This window comes from Lolium rigidum, chromosome 2 (genome assembly GCF_022539505.1).
Source record: "Lolium rigidum isolate FL_2022 chromosome 2, APGP_CSIRO_Lrig_0.1, whole genome shotgun sequence".
Lineage (NCBI taxonomy): Eukaryota > Viridiplantae > Streptophyta > Magnoliopsida > Poales > Poaceae > Lolium > Lolium rigidum.
Genome location: NC_061509.1, coordinates 71,459,668 through 71,480,927, shown reverse-complemented (window position 1 = coordinate 71,480,927; position 21,260 = coordinate 71,459,668). Strand labels below are relative to the sequence as shown.

The 21,260-nt window shown below is 44.9% G+C and overlaps 1 protein-coding gene across 1 annotated transcript; it reads right to left on the bottom strand.

The window, feature by feature from the left end:
• Positions 1 to 9,290: 9,290 nt before the first annotated feature.
• Positions 9,291 to 10,459, bottom strand: LOC124686694 (polygalacturonase inhibitor-like). The gene has a single exon (XM_047220598.1). The coding sequence runs from the start codon at positions 10,446 to 10,448 to the stop codon at positions 9,432 to 9,434; it is 1,017 nt and encodes a 338-aa protein (XP_047076554.1). The 5' UTR covers positions 10,449 to 10,459; the 3' UTR covers positions 9,291 to 9,431.
• Between the last annotated feature and the right edge of the window lie 10,801 nt (positions 10,460 to 21,260).

The window sequence follows — 21,260 nt, the reverse complement described above, 5'->3', positions numbered from 1 at the left end:
CGCGGACGATTATCCACAAACTGATTCACAGCAGGTACCAATGCGGAAGATCCAGAACGATCGGATGCAGCAGAATCCGTCACAGAAGATCCCGAAACAGACTGGGCAGACGCCTCAGCCACAGAAGATCCATGGCCCAGCGAAGATTCGCCTGCAGCGACAGAAGACGTCGTTGTCGCGGACCCAGGCTGTCGCGCGGGAGTGGAGGGCGACGCGCTACGCGCCGCGCCAGGAGAGGAGGAGCGCGAATCTTGGCCGCCTGAAGGACCTGCACCTGTCTCTGCCTGCGGTGCACGATCCGAGGTAGATCGCATGGACGATCCCGAGACAGATTCTTCCGATCTGTCCCCTGTATTCCCGCCCAGATCACTATGGTCAAAAACATCATCTGTTTCCTGCATAAATGACTCAGCAGCTGGATAATTAGCAGGATTAGCATCATCATTAGCCAAAATATCAATATCCCCAAACATAGGACGAATATGAGATGGCAGAACACTAATTTCGGAGCGCAATTGACCAGCATTTGGATTTAGAGTCGAGAAGGGAAACACCGACTCATCAAACACAACATCACGGGAGATATAGATGCGACCAGTGGCAATGTCAAGACAACGATAGCCTTTATGCTGACCACTATAGCCAAGAAACGCACATTGCTTAGACCGAAATTGCAATTTTCGAGAATTATAGGGGCGAAGATTGGGCCAATAAGCACACCCGAAAATTCGTAGAAAGGAATAGTCACCCTTATTCTTGAACAGGCGCTCAACATGAGTTTGATTTCCAATGACTTTACTAGGAAGGCGATTTATCAGGAACACCGCCGTTTGGAAGGCCTCATCCCAGTATTTGAGAGGCATAGATGCATGAGCTAGAAGAGATAGACCAACCTCAACAATATGCCGATGCTTACGCTCAGCAGATCCATTCTGCTGATGCGCATGAGGACATGAAACATGGTGCGAGATACCAACCCGCTGAAAAAAGGAATTGAGTTTTTGATACTTGATGCGTGTAGTTGACACGTCCGTTGGGAACCCCAAGAGGAAGGTGTGATGCGCACAGCAACAAGTTTCCCTCAGTAAGAAACCAAGGTTTAATCGAACCAGTAGGAGTCAAGAAGCACGTTGAAGGTTGATGGCGGAGGAGTGTAGTGCGGCGCAACACCAGGGATTCCGGCGCCAACGTGGAACCTGCACAACACAATCACAGAACTTTGCCCCAACGTAACAGTGAGGTTGTCAATCTCACCGGCTTGCTGTAAACAAAGGATTAGATGTATAGTGTGGATGATGATGTTTGTTTGCGAAGAACAGTGAAAAACAATTGCAGTAGATTGTATTTCAGATGTTACTCAGAAAGCAATAAATTCAAAGTAAAGGCATTGAAGTAACATAAAGGAAGATATAAGTTTCAACGGTTGCTTTCAACTTCAACATATATATCTCATGAATAATTGTCAACACAAAGTAATATAACAAGTGCAATAGGTAAACATGTAAGAATCAATGCACAAATTTGACACAAGTGTTTGCTTCTGGGATAGAAAGAATAGGCAAACTGACTCAACAATAAAGTAGAAGAAAGGCCCTTCGCAGAGGGAAGCATTGATTACTATATTTGTGCTAGAGCTTTTCATTTTGAAAACAAGAAACAATTTTGTCAACGGTAGTAATAAAGCATATGTGTTATGTATAAGACATCTTATAAGTTGCAAGCCTCATGCATAGTATACTAATAGTGCTCGCACCTTGTCCTAATTAGCTTGGATTAACACGGATTATCATTGCATAGCATATGTTTTAACCAAGTGTCACAGAGGGGTACCTCTATGCCGCCTGTACAAAGGTCTAAGGAGAAAGCTCGCATTGGATTTCTCGCTTTTGATTATTCTCAACTGACATCCATACCGGGACAACATAGACAACAGATAATGGACTCCTATTTAATGCATAAGCATTCAACAACAATTAAAATTCTCATAAGAGATTGAGGATTAATTGTCCACACTGAAACTTCCACCATGAATCATAGCTTTAGTTAGCGGCCCAATGTTCTTCTCTAACAGTATGCATACTCAAACCATATGATCATGAAAATCGCTCTTACTTCAGACAAGACGAACATGCATAGCAACTCACATGATATTCAACAAGGGTAAAAGTTGATGGCGTCCCCAGAAAACATGGTTACCGCTCAACAAGCAACTTATTAAGAAATAAGACACATAAGTACATATTCTTCACCACGATAGTTTTTAAGCTATTTGTCCCATGAGCTATATATTGCAAAGGCAAAGAATGGAAATTTTAAAGGTAGCACTCAAGTAATTTACTTTGGAATGGCGGAGAAATACCATGTGGTAGGTAGGTATGGTGGACACAAATGGCATGGTTATTGGCTCAAGGATTTGGATGCACGAGAAGAATTCCTCTCAATACAAGGCTAGGCTAGCAAGGTTGTTTGAAGCAAACTCAAGTATAAAAGGTGCAACAAAGCTCACATATGAACATATTGTAACTATTATAAGACTTTACATTATCTCCTTGTTGTTCAAACACCTCAACCAGAAAATATCTAGACTCTAGAGATCAATCATGCAAACCAAATTTTAACAAGCTCTATGTAGTTATTCATTAATGAGTACAAGGTACATGATGCAAGAGCTTAAACAAGATCTATATGAGCACAACAATTGCCAAGTATCGCATTATTCAAGACATTAAACCATTTACCACATGCGGCATTTTCCGTTTTCAACCATATAATAATGAATGAAGTAGTTCAAATTTCGCAATGAACATTAAAGATAAAGCTAAGAATATATGTGTTCATACGAAACAGCGGAGCGTGTCTCTCTCCCAAACAAAGAATGCTAGGATCCGATTTTATTCAAACAAAATAAAAATAAAAACAAACGAGACGCTCCAAGTAAAGCACATAAGATGTGACGGAATAAAAATATAGTTTCACTAGAGGAACCTGATAAGTTGTCGATGAAGAAGGGATGCCTTGGGCATCCCCAAGCTTAGACGCTTGAGTCTTCTTAAAATATGCAGGGATGAACCACGGGGGCATCCCCAAGCTTTGAATTTTCACTCTTCTTGATCATATTGTATCATCCTCCTCTCTTGACCCTTGAAAACTTCCTCCACACCAAACTCGAAATAAACTCATTAGAGGGTCAGTGCATAATTCATATATTCAGAGGTGACATAATCATTCTTAACACTTCTGGACATTGCACAAAGCTACTGAAAGTTAATGGAACAAAGAAATCCATCAAACATAGCAAAAGAGGCAATGCAAAATAAAAGGCAGAATCTGTCAAAACAGAACAGTTTGTAAAGATGAATTTTAAAGTGGCACCAGACTTACTCAGATGAAAATGCCCAAATTGAATGAAAGTTGCGTACATATCTGAGGATCACGCACGTAAATTGGCAGATTTTTTTGATTTTTCTACTGGGACTACTGCTCAAATTCGTGACAGCAAGAAATCTGTTCCTGCGCGGCAATCCAAATCTAGTATTGACTTTACTATCAAAGACTTTACTTGGCACAACAATGCAATAAAATAAAGATAAGGAGAGGTTGCTACAGTAGTAAACAACTTCCAAGACTCAAATATCAAATAAAGTGCATAAGTAAAATAATGGGTTGTCTCCCATAAGCGCTTTTTCTTTAACGCCTTTCAGCTAGGCGCAGAAAGTGTGTATCAAGTATTATCGAGAGATGAAGCATCAATATTACCTCGGGCATTACGCCTACCTTTCTTATTATTTTTCTTACCCTTTGATTTAGGGAATACATGTCTACCTCCCGGTGTAGAGGTGAATTTTAGGGTGCCTTCTCCCACATCTATGACTGCTCCCAATAGTTTCAGCAGGGATCTTCCGAGTGTGATTTGTCCTGTTCCTACACAATCAATAACAAGATAATCAGTGGATATTGTTCTTCCAAGAATGGTTGTATGCACACCCTCGACTATTCCCTTAGGAGTTATAACAGAGTTATCAATAAGAGTTACTCCTTCTCCCCCTTCAACGAGTCCCCAAAGTGTCAAAGATTCATAAATACTCTTAGGCATAAGGCAAAATTCAGACATAATATCACAATTGGCATGAAAAGTTTCACCACCAATAACAATTTTAATAGTAGGGTCCCATGTTGAAGGTTCAGAGTTCACCAAAACTTGATCAAGACGGTTACGAACATAACTATAATTTTCTTTCAACCAAGATGCACTTGTCTCAAGAGTGTTTAATCTATTATAAATGCTAATAAGAGCTGAATCAAAGTTATTAGCTGAACTATGTGATGCAACCAATTTTTTTATTGCATTAAAAGCTTGATCCCCATCGCAATGAAGGAAATCTCCTCCCACTACAACATCTAAGGCATATCTATAGCGAATCATAAGCCCAAAATAAAAGTTACTAAGGAGCAAACTTAGAGTCATTTGAGGTTCAGCTTTACGATAAGAATCAAAATTCTGGACCAAGCATCTTTAAAACTCTCCTCATCCCCTTGTTTAAAAGTGAAGACTAATTCCTCAGGTGAAGAAGTAACAGGTGCAGAGCTAGACATGATAACAGAAGTAAAAATGCAAGTAACTAATTTTTTTGTGTTTTTAATATGGAGAACAAGACAGTAAAATAAAGTAAAGCTAGCAACTAATTTTTGTGTGTTTTTGATATAAGAAGCAAACAAAGCAGTAAATAAAATAAAGCAAGACAAAAACAAAGTAAAGAGATTGGAAGTGGAAACTCCCCTTGCAGCGTGTCTTGATCTCCCCGGCAACGGCGCCAGAAATTTGCTTAATGCGTGTAGTTGACACGTCCGTTGGGAACCCCAAGAGGAAGGTGTGATGCGCACAGCAGCAAGTTTCCCTCAGTAAGAAACCAAGGTTTAATCGAACCAGTAGGAGTCAAGAAGCACGTTGAAGGTTGATGGCGGAGGAGTGTAGTGCGGCACAACACCAGGGATTCCAGCGCCAACGTGGAACCTGCACAACACAATCACAGAACTTTGCCCCAACGTAACAGTGAGGTTGTCAATCTCACCGGCTTGCTGTAAACAAAGGATTAGATGTATAGTGTGGATGATGATGTTTGTTTGCGAAGAACAGTAAAGAACAATTGCAGTAGTTTGTATTTCAGATGTAAAGAATAGGACCGGGGTCCACAGATCACTAGTGGTGTCTCTCCCATAAGATAGCAGATGTTGGGCGAACAAATTACAGTTGGGCAATTGACAAATAAAGAAGGCATAACAATGCACATACATATATCATGATGAGTACTATGAGATTTAATCAGGGCATTACGACAAAGTACATAGACCGCTATCCAGCATGCATCTATGCATTAAAAGTCCACTTTCAGGTTATCATCCGAACCCCTTCCAGTATTAAGTTGTAAACAACATACAATTGCATTAAGTATGGTGCGTAATGTAATCAACACAAATATCCTTAGACAAAGCATCGATGTTTTATCCCTAGTGGCAACAGCACATCCACAACCTTAGAACTTTCTGTCACTGTCCCAGATTTAATGGAGGCATGAACCCACTATCGAGCATAAATACTTCCTCTTGGAGTCACAAGTATCAACTTGGCCAGAGCCTCTACTAGCAACGGAGAGCATGCAAGAACATAAATAACATATATGATAGATTGATAATCAACTTGACATAGTATTCAATATTCATCGGATCCCAACAAACACAACATGAAGGATTACAAATAGATGATCTTGATCATGATAGGCAGCTCACAAGATCTAACATGATAGCACAATGAGGAGAAGACAACCATCTAGCTACCGCTATGGATCCATAGTCCAGGGGTGAACTACTCACACATCGATCCGGAGGCGATCATGGCGATGAAGAGACCTCCGGGAGATGATTCCCCTCTCCGGCAGGGTGCCGGAGGCGATCTCCTGAATCCCCGAGATGGGATTGGCGGCGGCGGCGTCTCTGGAAGGTTTTCCGTATCGTGGCTCTCGGTACTGGGGGTTTCGCGACGAAGGCTTTAAGTAGGCGGAAGGGCAGGTCAAGAGGCGTCACGGGGGCCCCACACAACAGGGCCGCGCGGGCCCCTTGCTGGCCGCGCCACCCTGTTGTGGCGGTGCCTCGTGGCCCCACTTCGTCTCCTCTTCGGACTTCTGGAAGCTTCGTGTAAAAATAGGACCCTGGGCGTTGATTTCGTCCAATTCCGAGAATATTTCCTTACTAGGATTTCTGAAACCAAAAACAGCAGAAAACAAAGAATCGGCTCTTCGGCATCTCGTCAATAGGTTAGTGCCGGAAAATGCATAATAATGACATATAATGTGTATAAAACATGTGAGTATCATCATAAAAGTAGCATGGAACATAAGAAATTATAGATACGTTTGGGACGTATCAATACTCTCCTCCCCAATCAGTTTGAACAGCTAGAAATTTGCGATCAAACAAGCGTTCAATATGATTTTGGAAGTCATGGAAACGGTGAAACACATCAGATTTGTTTTTAAGCATATATATCCAAGTGAACTTGCTAAAATCATCAATAAAACTGACATAATATTTATTTCTTCCAACAAAGGCACCGGAGGACCCCATTCATCAGAAAACACAAGTTCTAAGGGAGCAAACGACTCACTAGATGACTTTGGATAAGGTAATTGATGGCTCTTGGCCTTTTGACAAGCATCACAAACTGACTCTTTATTGGATGCACTAAAGGGAATATCATTATCTCTAAGAATTTGCTGAACAATTGGTAAAGAAGGATGTCCTAGACGCCTATGCCAGTGTGATGACGACTGAACACCAAGGGCTTGTTTTCTTGACGACCAGGAAGAAACCGGCAGAGGATAGAGGCCACCCACGCTCCTACCTTGAAGGAGAATTTCTTTGTGTCCTGATCCTTGATAGAGAAAATATCAGGCCAATATTCAATAAAAGCATGATTATCAGATGCAAGTTTATGGGTGGAAAGAAGGCTTTTAGTGGCAGCAGGAACATGAAGAATGTTTTTGAGCTGAAAACTATGATTGGGGGTATGATATAAAGTTTGGCCAATGTGATGTATATCCATACCTTTGCCATTCGGACCATGGATTTGTTCTTGGCCATTATAGCGATCTCTGGTGGTCAACTTATCCAACTCTCCAGTAATATGATCAGTAGCGCTAGAGTCAATGTACCACGTCGGATCAGCTCCATGAGTCCCTGTTGCTGAATTCGCCGACCTCTCAGGGCCTTGGTAGCCTTTATTAAACCTCTTCCAGCATCGATACGCAGGGTGCCCCTCCTTGTCACAAATCTGACACGTTACAGAGGGTCCCTGTCGGTCATTAGAGCGGCCTCCACCTTGGCGCTGCTGGTAGCCACCTTGATAGCCACCGCCGCCATAGTTGCCTCCACCGCCTTGGCCATTGTAGCCATAGTTCTGGTTGCCGCCATTGTATTGTCCACGACCACCAGGGTTTCCTCGTCCACCACCAGCATTTCTTCCTCCCCTGTTGCAGCCTCCATAGTTACCGCGGGATGCAGCGTTGGCAGACAGTTCACCACCATCGCTGTTACCAGGTTGCTGGTCATCAAGACGGGACTCATACGCAAGAAATTGCGAGTACAAATCACCAAGACTCACAGATTGCTGAGCCCTAATCAGTGCGGTAATCGCTGCAACAAAGCCGTTGTATTGATCATCTAGGCCGGCCAGAACATATGAAGCAATATCGTCATCGTCCTGAGGCTTTCCAGCAGTCGACATCTCATCAGCCAGAGATTTGATGCGATCAAAATAGGTTGCGCCAGAGGCAAAGTTCTCCCTCTTGGTCTTGTTGATCTGAGTTCGAAGATGCACAATCCGCGCCTTCGACTGCGACGAAAACATCTCCGTCAGCTTTGTCCAGATAGCTGCGGACGTAGTCAGATCGACGAGCTGTGTAAGAATCTCCCTTGTCATGTTCCGCAAGAGATAGGAAAGCACAGTTTGATCTTGAGCGATCCACCGTGCGTAATCTGGATTGAGGACTGAAATTTCCTTCCCGTCCTTGTCCGTGGCCTTGATCATCTTCTCAGGTTCCTTCGCCGATCCGTCCAGGTACTCCATCAGCATAGCACCACGGTCCACGGATATCCGGAAGCACCATAGAGTGCCAGATGAGGTAGTTTTCCCTCGTGAGTTTCTCTGAGACAACACTGTTCAGAGAGCCGCCGGTGCCGGCCGCCGACGAGGAAGAAGACGAGAAGCTCATGGCGATTTTCAGATGCGATCTAGGAAGACTAGCTCTGATACCATGTGAAAGTATATGCGTGCGGCGTTACCCTAAACCGGGTCGCCAGGTGTGTATTTATATTGGACAGATTACATGATGCCTTGTAGGACAAGGACTTGTACAGATTACAGGAGATCGTATACAACTCAACTACAACAAATATATATACCATTTAACTGAGTTCAATTCCTACCGGTGGGAAACTTAGCCCACATTTTCTTCTAAAAAAAAGGTAGCATCTCAGTGCATCAGCTGACTTGTGATGTCCGGCGGCGATGGCCTGCACCACCTCCTCCGCGTCCTTCTTGGACGCGGCCACCGCCTCCAAGAAGAGGGGGTCCTCCGCCTCCTCCGCCTCCTCTTCCTCGTCGCCGGCTCGTGGCGCTGTTCCGCTGGAGCTCCCCTCCCACGTGGCCTTCCACGCGCGCTCCCTGCTCCCACGCGCTCCGCCACTTCTCGAATTCGCCGCCGCTCATCGGCTTCAACGGTGGGTCGACCTTGTGGTAGCGGCCGCCCTCCGCGAAGTCCCGGAGCATTGGCGGCATCCACTCGGACTCGACGTACTTGCACGCTGCACGCCGACTCCCGGCGACGGAGAATTTGCAGTGGCGGCGCCACGCCTCCTCCACCGTGTCCGGCTCGCGGGAACGCTTCGATCCGGCAGTGGGCGAGAGGCTACTCCTACGCTGTGCGCCCATGGCTGGCGGCGGTGGAAATGCGGCGGCGTGCGCGTGGGAATTGCTCGCCGGAGTGGTGGCGGCGCATGACGGGGCTAGGGTTGCGAGTGAGGGGTTGGACCCCCACTCGCACCTTCACCCTCTATTTGTAGGAGGCGGCGGGGTGGGTTTGATGGCTCATGTATTCTACCGATACGGGCTGGCCCGAATACGGGACCTGCTAGACGGCCCATTTCGCCCTCACCCCTTATCCCGCTGGAATAATACGGGGTACCAGCGTTTTGAGGGCCTGCTAGACATGCTCTAATTAACTGGAACACAGGAATAGTCATCTTAACTTTATTTCAGCGTAACTCTTAATCCAGGGAAATAAATAATCAATACGGTCGAATTGATCGACATATATAAAGGAAGCTCAGTACGTGAAGCATCATCATCTCGTTACTCTGTTAAAACCAGATAATTCTACTTATGTCTTGCATGAAGGGAAGAAGGGGGCACCGCACAGACACTTATTGTGCTGGAAGTTGTAGAGATCGAAAGTGGGCATCTTCCCACCGGTCGGCAGTGCGCCGCAGAGCCGGTTGTAGCTGACGTTGAAGAACTGCAGGTTGGTCAGGTTCGCTACCTGAGCCGGGATGCTGCCACTGATGGCGTTGTGGCTCAGGTCGACGAAGTCAAGCTGCTCCGGGAAGACCACGCCCGACATGTCAAAATCGAAGGCGTTGCGGGATAGGTCCAAGTACTGCAATGCCTTCCCGCGACCGAAGAGGCGGGACGCGTCGCCCGTCAAGGCGTTGCGCGACAGGTCGAGCTGCACGAAGCTCATGTCGGCGAACTCGGCGGGGAGAGGCCCCGTGAGGTTGTTGTGCGACAGATAGAGGTAGACGTTCCCCGCGGACTTGCTGAAGATCGTCGACGGGATGGCGCCGGTGAGGCGGTTGCGGCTGAGGTTGATCCCGGACAGGTTAGGGATGCTCCCCAGCGAGGCCGGGATGGCGCCGGTGAGCGAGTTGAAGGAGAGGTCCAGCTGGGACAGCTTTGTGAGCGTGGCCAGGAAGGACGGCACGGGGCCTGACACGGCCGTCCAGGCGATGTGGAGGCTCGTGAGGTTGGAGAGCTTGCCGATCGCCGGAGGTATGGGACCCGACAGCGCCGGGATGTGGTGCAGGAAGAGGTCCTGCAGGTGGATGAGGTTGGCCATGGCGTCGGGGATGGTGCCCGTGAGTTGTGGCTGTTGGAAGAGGGAGAGGCCGACGACGCGTCCGGTGAGTTTGTCGCAAGTGACGCCGAACCAGTCGCAGCAGTAGTTTTCGGGGTAGGGTGTACCTGACTGCCCAAGGGCAGCCATGATGGCGAGCATCGCGGCCCTGTCGCGGGGGTGGCAATCCTTGTTAGTAGGCTCGCGGGGGGCCTCGGCATTGGCTGCTCCGGCGAGCAGAGAGGAGAGGAGGACGACGAGCAAAGCCTGTGAGTGCATCCTCATCCTGCTAGCTGGTTGTGTGGTTCATGTGTCCCCCGTCTCCGCCGCGTGCGTCCTCTGTATATGTACTAGGAGCACGGCTGGATAATTTTCCAAAAATTAGGTGACAGCCCCATACATCTGGGACCAAGCCCACCACCCGACATCCGAAACCCTGGCTCACCGTACCGAAGAAGCTGGCCTCCCGCCACTACTAGAGAGAAATAGCCACGACTAAGCGTTGAAATATTTGGAGTGCGATGCACTAGTCAGAGAAGAAAGACCGGCCATGGATACATCAAGAAGAGCTCAGGATGGATATACCCCTCACATGCGATGCACTACCGACTGGCCGAACGACTGGTCAAACATGCTGTATTTGATGCCTCCGTCGCTGACAAATACAAACAGATTCAACCAGGAATAATTCATCACAGTGGCTGTATGCTTAGGCCAATAGTTTGAAAAAAATGACGTATAAAAAGCTACATCATCATATTCTAACTTGTGGTGATTTTTTGGAACGAATGGACAGTACTCTTACAATTCAGCATGTACATATATGCATTAGTTTTGAAATTTGCAATTAACGAACCAGTTAATTCATCTCGCATACTGAGCAACAACTAAGGCCACACATATATAATCTAGCGCTCCCGTCAGGAAAAACATTTCTATTTATAAGCTAATAAAGATAGACGTGTAATCACGTAAAATGAAGCAATCTAATCATCTGGTCCCATCCACGTACCTCACTACCTCACACGGGTAGCAGAAAATAATCAAGTGCATATAGTGTATTTTTTTCCTGGTCGATGGATCACATGCTAGCTATAAAATATCCCAAAATCCGTATATATTATCCCTTATGCTTAATCAGGTAATATGCTACTCATCTAAGCGCTCCTCCATCTTGCCCAGTATATTTCTGGCTTGTTCCACCAGGTTATCCATCGAGTTATACTTGTGATCCAAGGCATCTGAGATGGTCTCTTCCAGCTTTTCAACCGACTCATTCAATTTATCGACTGACGTCTCCATACTCTCTATGGACTCTTCCACCGTACTCTCTATGGCCTCTTTCACGGTCTCTTCCATTGTACTCTCTATGGCATCTCTCATCGAATCTGCCACTGTACTCTCTATGGTCTCTTTCACGGACTCTTCCAGGGTACTCTCTATGGTCTCTTTCACCGCCTCTTCTATGGTCTCTTTCAGTGACTCTTCCACATTCTCCATGGTCTCTTTCACTGTCTCATTTATGGCCTCTTTCACCGTCTCTTTTATGGTCTCTTTCAGCGTCTCTTCCGTGCTCTCCATGGTCTCTTTCACCGCCTCTTCTACGGTCTCCTTGAGCGTCTCTTCCACACTCTCTTCTAGGGCCTCTTTCACCAACTCTTTGACTGTCCCAATGCGCTCTTCCATTTCCTTCATGGCGTCTCTTACCGAGTCGTCAAGCGTATCCACGGAGCTATCTAGGTTATCAACGGACTCCTTTAGTTCCTCCTGCTCCCCCCTAAAGCTCTCCAACATCGTTTTGTTATTTGCCACAGACTCCTTTAAGCTATCGAGAATCTCAAGGATATTTCTGTTGTCTGCCAGCACCCTCGCCAGAAGCGCTCTACTATCAGCTGCCCCTGGCTCCTCGAACACCGACTTCCCCTGGCCATCCATCATCTTCTTCAAATCTCTTTTGATTTCTGACACGTCCTCCTCGAGATTCAGTGCGTCCCTGCATTAACAACGCACACATCTGAGTACGTACAATGCACGAAAATAACTTGACCAAAATTTATATCATGGGGGTAAAGTGTTGGACTATCAACAAGTTGTGCAGTTCAGTGGATTGTTTTTTCTCTCGTTCGCAAATAAAAATTTGAGGGGTTAAAAAATGTCTACAAGTACTAAATATCAGGTTGTCTTGCTTTGATATATATTATTATTACACATACATATAGTTCTATGATGAGGGCTACTATACGAAATTCATAGTACGTAGTTGGATCCAGTCATCCAGGCAAACATGCAAGATGAGGAACCTGGAGCTGAAGAGCCGTGTACCTGCGCTGGCCATGGAGCTGATAACGTCCTGACACAGCATCCCGGAGCAAGCGACCCGCAGCTACAAGCTCCGCCATCTTCTCCTTCTCCTGCTGTGCGTCCCCGCTGAGCAGCGCTATCAACAGTTCATTCTTCTTTTTCTCAAAGAGGCCCCGTCGATCCTGCAGTTCTCTGCAACATATATATACAGACACCAGATCGGAGTGAATTAACGAATCAGCTAGTCGAGGGCCTTCACTATTTATATAAAAATGAGGTTTAGTTAATCGAGTACGTTAGCTCGCTGTAGCTGTACTCATTGGAAGGATCTAGCAAGGCGAACAGCTCGTTGATACTTCTCATCTCCGACTCTCGGTCATCGGTGACATGTGACTTCATCAGCATCTTCGCGGCCATCCTCCTCCTGTTCTTCTTGTCCTCGTCAGATTCCTATATATATACACAGATCTAGTGTCTTAGTCTAGACTAGTTGCCAAGGATATCACACGATTCTGCCAATTCTTAGGAGAAAAAATCGCAAAAGATCGAGCTTGAAAGTTATGGAAATTGATCTTGGGGTTGATCGTGGTATCTATGTAAGTATATGTACCAATGGGAATTTTTGTGAAAGCAAAATTTATGTCAACTTGCTAAGTCAGTGTCAGATTTATAAAAGATCTCAATTTGAGAACAAAACAGGTATGAGATCGATGTTTCTTGTAGATGAAGTTGTGAGATATTGATGGAATGATGGATGCAAAACCTTGACGCAGCTGTTAGGCTCGGATGACGAGACATCGACTTGAGTACTGGCCGTCGAGAACGCCGCTCTGGCGGCTGCGGGCCGGTGGAGCCCTCGCGGGTACTGCTGCAGCAACCGGAGAGCTGGCCGTTGCCCATCGACGGCAGATCTCCAGAGACTAGCCGCCGGAACTCGGCGGAGGAGAGCACCGCCGGCGTGCCGGATCGCCGCCATGGATGGACAAGATCCGTAGTAGCGTATGCACGTTCCTGGCCTATTAGCTAATGATGACGGCTTTTGCTTGCCCTAATTAATCCCCTTTACCTCGCGCTCCTCCGAGGAAAATATATAATGGACGCAAGGCATGCACACATACGTACGTACGTACGTCGTGTAGATACGGAATTATATAGTATATATCTCTACTCTCCGGCCGGGCCGGAGATAAAAAAAATGTAGGACTCCTAGCGCCGCCGTACACAACCGCGATCGATGCACACGTCCGCGCCTTGATTCCAGGTGAATTATGATGCCCCATCAGGTCTCGCGAGCGAAGTCAATCGATCGCACGATCCAGGAGACAAGCAGTATTGAAATCTACCCCTTATTAAATTCAAAATATCAAATATTTTTGTCATGTACTAGAAAAAGTGCTCATCCGTTGCACCGGGAGAGAAACACGAATGATGCAGAACTTCTTCCCCGACGAATTACCTAACGATATTTTTCACCCTGCTAAGTGAGATCATGTTGTTCGTTGTTTGCTTATTCCCTTCCCAATCATGCCCATGGTGAATGGTACGTTATCTCTACCATATATTCATCTAAATGTATATCTAGAAGATGATATTTATTCCACCCTACATATTTAGTGCCATGTATTTTAATAATATCCTATAACTACCTTTGCAGCTACAAGTAGTGTCGGTTTCATCTGGGTAAAACCACGATTCTGTATTAAACTATGAGCTTTAGCAGCGGCAACAAATAACATTAAAAATATATGTACACGGTAACAGCAGATCTCAGCAAGGAACTTCACACAAGTGTAGAATTCAGCCAGCACACAGTGTTAAAATTCAGCGATTATGCTGGAGCAAAATTCAGTTAGTAGTAATAAGCCAAACAGAACTTATGTGTTTCGTTGGTTCAGCGATGAGGCTGTAGTAAAATTCAGCTAGTAGCTTCAGGTTAAATTCAGCCTCAAACAAATCTTATCTTTCACTATCTGTAACTCTCCCTGTAAATCACGTACGTGCACACAATGAACGGCTTGAGCGGACTCTCCCTGGTTATCACGTACGTGCACACAATGCCCGCCTTCCTAGAGACATACGTGACGCTCCACAGCAGTACAGCACATGCACAATTCAGAAAACAATTCCTAACAGCTAACTCCAACGCTTACTATCAGTAAATCCCCAGTAATTCATTCCCAATTCCGAGTTCTAAATTTCCAGAAATCTGGGAGGAACACAGAGCAATACAGACCACGGAAAATAGAGCAATTCGACTACGAAAAATAGCACTTCAGACCAGCACACATGAGAAGTAATTACCGTATCTGGTAGTGTTGTGGTTGCTAGCGATTCTAGACCAAGCAGTGCAGATGGAAGTTGAGAGATGGGGGCAACGTCGAGCTGAGGCGGAAAGTAGGCCGTGGCAACGTCCATCTTTGGCGGAACTTCTGGCGGTACTTCGAGCTGGTGTTTTGATTTCGATCGACGTAATCGAGGGTCTGGAGTCCTTTTTATGAGGGCACGCAATGCTCACGAGGTCGACCACAATCTGTGTCGGAGCGGTCAAGAACTGTCCGTGTTGGAGCAGTGTTTGTATTGAAAAACGCGAGACCGTGAGGTTGGAAGTCGGTTCAGGCCTGGGGTTCTGGCCTACTGCGGCCAGGGGAGGCTTTGCCGGCTAGGATCTAAGTAGTAGCTTGAGGATTGATGCGTCAGTCCCAGGAAGATGTGGAACCGCTTGAGGTAGACACTCGGTCGGGCCAACGGTTCGTTGGCCACAGGTGTTCGGATACTCTGGGCGTTCGGGAAATCCCGAAATTTTGGGACGGGAAATTCGGAAAAAAATTATTTCGGGTTCCATAAAATGGCACCCGAAATTGCATTCTAATATTTGATTCCCGAAAATTCAGGTATCCGATAATTCGGGTTCGGGATCGGGAATTCCTGAATAGCCCGAAATTAGGAACTGAAAAAAAATTGACAGCAAACAGCGCTGGAGTAGTCCTTCAATCGACGCGCACTGGAGGTGCAGCCTACCGTCGTGGGACGAGGAGAATGGAAGGCGGAGACGTCCCGTCGAGGACGACGGGGAGCTGTCGACGAGGAGGCGGCGGCAGACTATAGGGGCGAGCAGCGGCAGACTGCAGGGGCGAGCGGCGGCCGGGAGGTGAGGTTGGGGCGAGCGGCAACTACCGGTGGCTGCGGTTGTGGCGAGCGGCAGCTTCCGGCGCGTGCAGTCGTGGCGAGCGGCGGCGCGTGAGTGGGGTTCTGGAGGGAGACGAGGAGTGGGGAAAGTGGAGGAGCTCTCGGTTCGTGGTTCTAGAGAGTTACACGTTGTTTCACTTGGGCTGGGCTCAGGATGTCTTTCACGTTGGGCTTTCCAAATTCTAAGCGTTGATGGGCTACGCAGGATATTCGGGAAATTCGGGTGCCAAAACTACAATCCCGAAAATCCTGAAATAAATTCGGGAATTCCAAACACCTTCCCGAATAAGTGCTCTGGAATTTTGGGTTCGGGATCGGAAATTTCAGGTTCGGGATTCGGGATTCGGGTTTTTTGCCCGGAGTGACACAGGTGAACGCCACGGGCCTTGACTGTCCTTGACTCGACATCCACCAATTCATGGGCCACAGCTAACGTGATGCAATGGTAGAAACTCGATCGACTCCCCGTATGGACGAACTGTTTGTTTCACTTGGCGGTGGCACATGCAGTAATTTCCGCGAAAAATAGGGGTAATTTCGGACGGACGAACAAGAAGCCTTATCTATATCTCTTATAAAGAAAAACCCCACTAGAAGGTCATTTAAGTTGTCTATCTCAACATGCAAGCTATCCACATCATCCATTCTATTAGCTATCCAATTGTCCATGTCATCCCCCATTAACATTCATTAATACTCTACATCCAAGTCACATCATCTATTTTTTAAGTCATCCAATTATCCACATCATCAACTTTTAGCCGCTAACTACATAATCATTTTAAGTCAGTTTTTTAAAAGTTAGCCTCTTGAATATTTACGCATCGTGCATGTTTCTACAAATAATATCTTATTCCAATCAACTTATACCCTTTTATTTTTTACAAAATAGAGTTATCGGAGAAACTCCCGCTGCAACGCGCGGGGTATCCTTCTAGTTTTATTTATTATTAGGTATAGACTTAGGCGAAATGAAATAGAACGTGGCTAGCTCTCAGTTGAATTAATGAAAATTTCACTATCCAAAGTCCATCTAAAACTGCTTAATTCTTTGACGACTTAGAATTAGCAAAAGAGAATGAAATATTAAAAAGTCACCAAAGTAACCCCTGCTTGTTTTCTTGGAAAAAATTGTATTGCATGAAGTAATTATTGATATGTTACTGAAGTATTTTTTGCATTCAAAAATATAAATGTGGACTATATACACGAACAATGTCTTGTACACACCATATGTATGAACATGAAATAATGTGTTAGAGTCCTGTCAATGAGACAACGACTCTCGGCCATGACGACCGACGATGAGACAACGACTCTTGGCCGTGGTGACCGACTTGGAGTACACGACAAGTTGTCAGCTCCTTAAGTCTTTACATGGTCTCAAGTATGTCCCTTGAGTATGGTTTCAGCGTTTTGGCTCGCTTGCTAGATCTGTAGGGTTCGTTGAATCAAAGTTTGATGCCCTCTCTTCAGTTTCAGCAAAGCACCACCATGGCCTAATTCCTCATCTAAGTTGATGACATATTGACATCATTATCATTGCCTCCTTTGTGTCTACTCCCGCAGATATCACTTGCGCAATGGCACGCGAATCATTTTTAGTCACACGTGTATCTAGTGGCATTCACCTTCTCAAGGCCAATACATCCTTGGTATTTTGACTCGTGTTGTCATGTGCCAATCGTGATGTTTCCACACCAATAGATACCAAAGCCAAGCTCCCTTCCTCTACTAGCACTTCAGTTGTCGACCCCTCTCAGTATCGTAGCTTAGCAGGTGCTATTTAGTATGCTACCCTCATTCACCTTAACATTGTCTGCCATTCAACAAGTCGGTATACACATGCATGATCTCTATGAACCACATTTTTCTTACCAAAGCAATTTTTGATATCTCAATGACACTCTAGACTATGGTCTCTCCTTGCACCGCACTTCTTCGCATACCCTTACTGCCTACTCACGTGCCGATTGGGTGTTGCCCAGATGCCAAATGATCCACTTCATTTTTTTGCATCTACCTTGGTGACAATCTTATTTCTTGGTCCTCTGACACCATTTTCTCGCTCTACTGCAGAGGCGTAGTAGGTGAAAGTTCCTACAACCATGTGAGAATCATGTTGGGTCCGCTGATGACCCACAAGTATAGGAGATCGCAACAGTCTTCGAGGGAAGTAAAACCTAAATTTATTGATTCGACACAAGGGGAGACAAAGAATACTTATAAGCCTTAACAGGGGAATTGTCAATTCAACTGCACCTGGAAAAACACTAGTAACATGGGTGATGTGAAAACAACAGTAATATGAGAGCAGTAGTAATAGTAACACATCAGCAGTAGCAGTAACACAGAGGCAATGGCACCAGGAAATATTCCAGTCGTAGTTGACTGTAAAGCAATGATGATGACAGAAGGACTAGGGTTTCAGCTATCTACACTAGTGGTAACTCTTCAAACAAATAACATTTGTTGGGTGAATAAATTACAGTTGAGCAATTGACAATTGTGAGGGCATGACAATGCATGCTATGATAAGATAAAGTTTACTGTAGTTTTTAATTGGGCATTACAACATGATACATAGACCGCTATCCAGCATACATCTGTGCCTAAATAATCCATCTTCAGGTTAGCATTCGCACCCCTTTCAGTATTAAGTAAAATGCATAATGTAATCAACACAATTATTCATGGACAAAACATTGTTGTTTTACCCCTAGTGGCAACAGCACATCACAACCTTAGAGGTTGCTGTGACTCCCCTAGATTAAATGGAGACTGAACCTATTATCTAGCATAAATACCCCCTCTTGGAGATACAGGCAACTACTTGATCAGGGTAACCACAAGTACCGGAGAGCATGCAAGATCTTAAATAAACAATAGTATGATAACATGATGAACAATCTGATCATAATTCCAAAATTTATCGAATCGCAAAAAACACAACACCAATTACATCATATGGATCTCAATCATGTATGGCAGCTCATGAGCTCATTGTATTGAAGTACATGGGGGAGAGTACCAACTAGCTACAGCTAAGAACCCGTAGTCCATGGGGGAACTACTCACAAACTATCATGGAGTCGAAGTGGAGGCGGTGGATTCGATGGAGATGGCTCCGTTGGTCAATCCCCGTCCCGGCAGGGTGCTGGAATAGGAACTTCTGACCCTCGAAACTTGCCTTCGATGGCGGCAGAGCTGCGGAACTTTTCGGGAAATATGACTTGGGTCTTTAGGTTTTCCCCGAGGATGTGAATTTATAGACGAAAGGGCGATGTCGGTGGGCGCCCGAGGGGACCACACCATACCTAGGCAAGGCCAGAGGTGGGCCCGCGCCATGGCATGGTGTGGCCACCTCGGTGCCCTCCTCCGTCTCTGCTTTGGACTTCGTATTCGTGTCAGGAAAAATAGGAGGTTTGACTTTTGTTTCGTCAAATTCCGAGAATATTTCATGTACAATTTTGCTGAAATACAAAAACAGCAGAAAACAGGAACTGACACTGTGGCATCTTGTTAATAGGTTAGTTCCAGAAAATGCATAAAAATGTCACGAAGTGTAAACAAAACTTATACCAATTGATGTAAAACAAGCATGGAGCATCAAAAATTATAGATACTTTTGCAACGTATCATCCGCCAGCTATTGAAGGAGCTCCATCGGCTAATTTCAAGTGCTACCATTGTCTATTGTGATAGCGTGAGTGTCATCTACTTATCTGCAAATTTGGTTCAACAACGCCTAACTAATCACATGGAGCGTGATATTCATTTTATTTGGGAGAAGGTCACACTTGATGACATCCGTGTGTTACATGTGCCATCATCATCTCAAGGGCCTACCTATTGCTATTTTCCAAGAATATCGTTCCATTCTTTAGGTCAATCTCTTCATAGAGATGCAAATGGGGTCAGAGGAGAGAATAATGGGCGATTCTGAGGAGATATGAAGCCTAGGCCTCCGGCCTCCATCCTTTGTCGGCAACACTCTGTTGCCGGCGAGCTGGTCCTTCCCTCTGGTCATGGGCGTGCTTCCTTCGATTGTTTGCTTCCTCCGATTGTTCGGTTGAAGGTCACCTAATTTTTTGAGGAAAATGGTGGGAATGGGAAGTCAAAAGATGGTCTTCTCATTCTCTAGCTGAAAGATTGGTTAATTCTTGTCAAATCTAAAAAGGCTCCCGTGATTGGAAGATATATTGAAAATGGGGAGTTTTTTTTACTTCTAGTTCATTGATGAGGTTCCCATCTCATTTGGTTGAAGTTGAAAGTTATCGTTGCCCCCTAGTTTTTCTTCTAAAAATGAGCCACCGCCTCTTTGTTGGAGGACAAGTTGTTCTTCCTTGGTCTTGGACAAATGGTCTACCCATATATCAGCTTTCTCATGTTAAGGCCTAATACTAAAAGGCTAGTTTTAATTGATCATGATGAAAATGTGTTGGATACACGATTTCTGCTAGAAAATGAGAATATTTAATCTGGTATTCTGGTTGAGCTCCCTATTGACAAAGTTGTTGGTGGATAAAGAATTCTTGCAGAAAATTTGAAGCAAAGGATCATGATGATTCAACAAGCTCCAAAGCTTCCTCAATCAATCAATTTTGATCATGGAATCAAGTTTCAAGTAGAGATTATGAAAAATTATGGTCATCCTACGGACTTCAAGCCTGATCCTAAAATGTATGAATTCCTTTTGGTTTCTTCTTTTGGGAGAGAAAATTTTGAACTTGATGTGAAACTTTGGTGGATTTGCGAACCTTCTCCATGTCATACCCCTTGGAGACAGAGTGTTTTGATTTTCGGTTGATTCAAAGTTAGTTGATTTCGATATTTACAATGCTAAAAAAAATCAAAGAACAAAGTACTAAGATTTTTGTGCATCTTTGGGGATTTGGTGGTCCCAATTGGTTATTTGAAGAGGAAAAATATTATTTGGAGCAAGATAAAGAATGGAAGGTTGTGAATAATTCCAAAAGGAGTTCTGGAAATCATATTTTAGTCTTTGATATCTTGAATTTCCAAATCTCCCTTCAAATTATTCTCCGAATATTTCCAAGGCTAGATCAGTATTTGATTGCCTATCTTTTGAAGTTATGGAGAAGAGTAATGAAGATTTTTCTTAGGGTAATAAAATGAGTCAATTTGAGAAACATACATTCACTAAAACTGTGGGTCTTAAGAACAATTTTAATCACCCTATTAACTCCAACAACGGGCTAAGGGTGGGAATTTTGGCGGGTAGTCAACAAGTAAAACTAGTGGACCTTTTGACTTTTATGAAATATCCTTCCTTTTCTACCCCAAACACAACGAAGTGGCCCAAAAATTCTTTCCAAAACTTGTTCAAAGCCCATGAGCCTGATCTCCTAATTGCGCAAGCTTCCTATTTTAGAGAATTTCCATTTTTATCGCAGTTGGATGTTGTCTCCTCACCTTTGATACGTTGTAGATGTATATATAATTTTTTGATGCTTCATGCTGGTTTTGCACCAATTTATACATGTTTTGCTTACACTTCCACTACAAGAAAAGTTCTGATAGACAACGTCTCAAAATCGTCCGCTAAGGGGTATTTTTCGTCGCCCATGGGCCTAACCCGACGATATG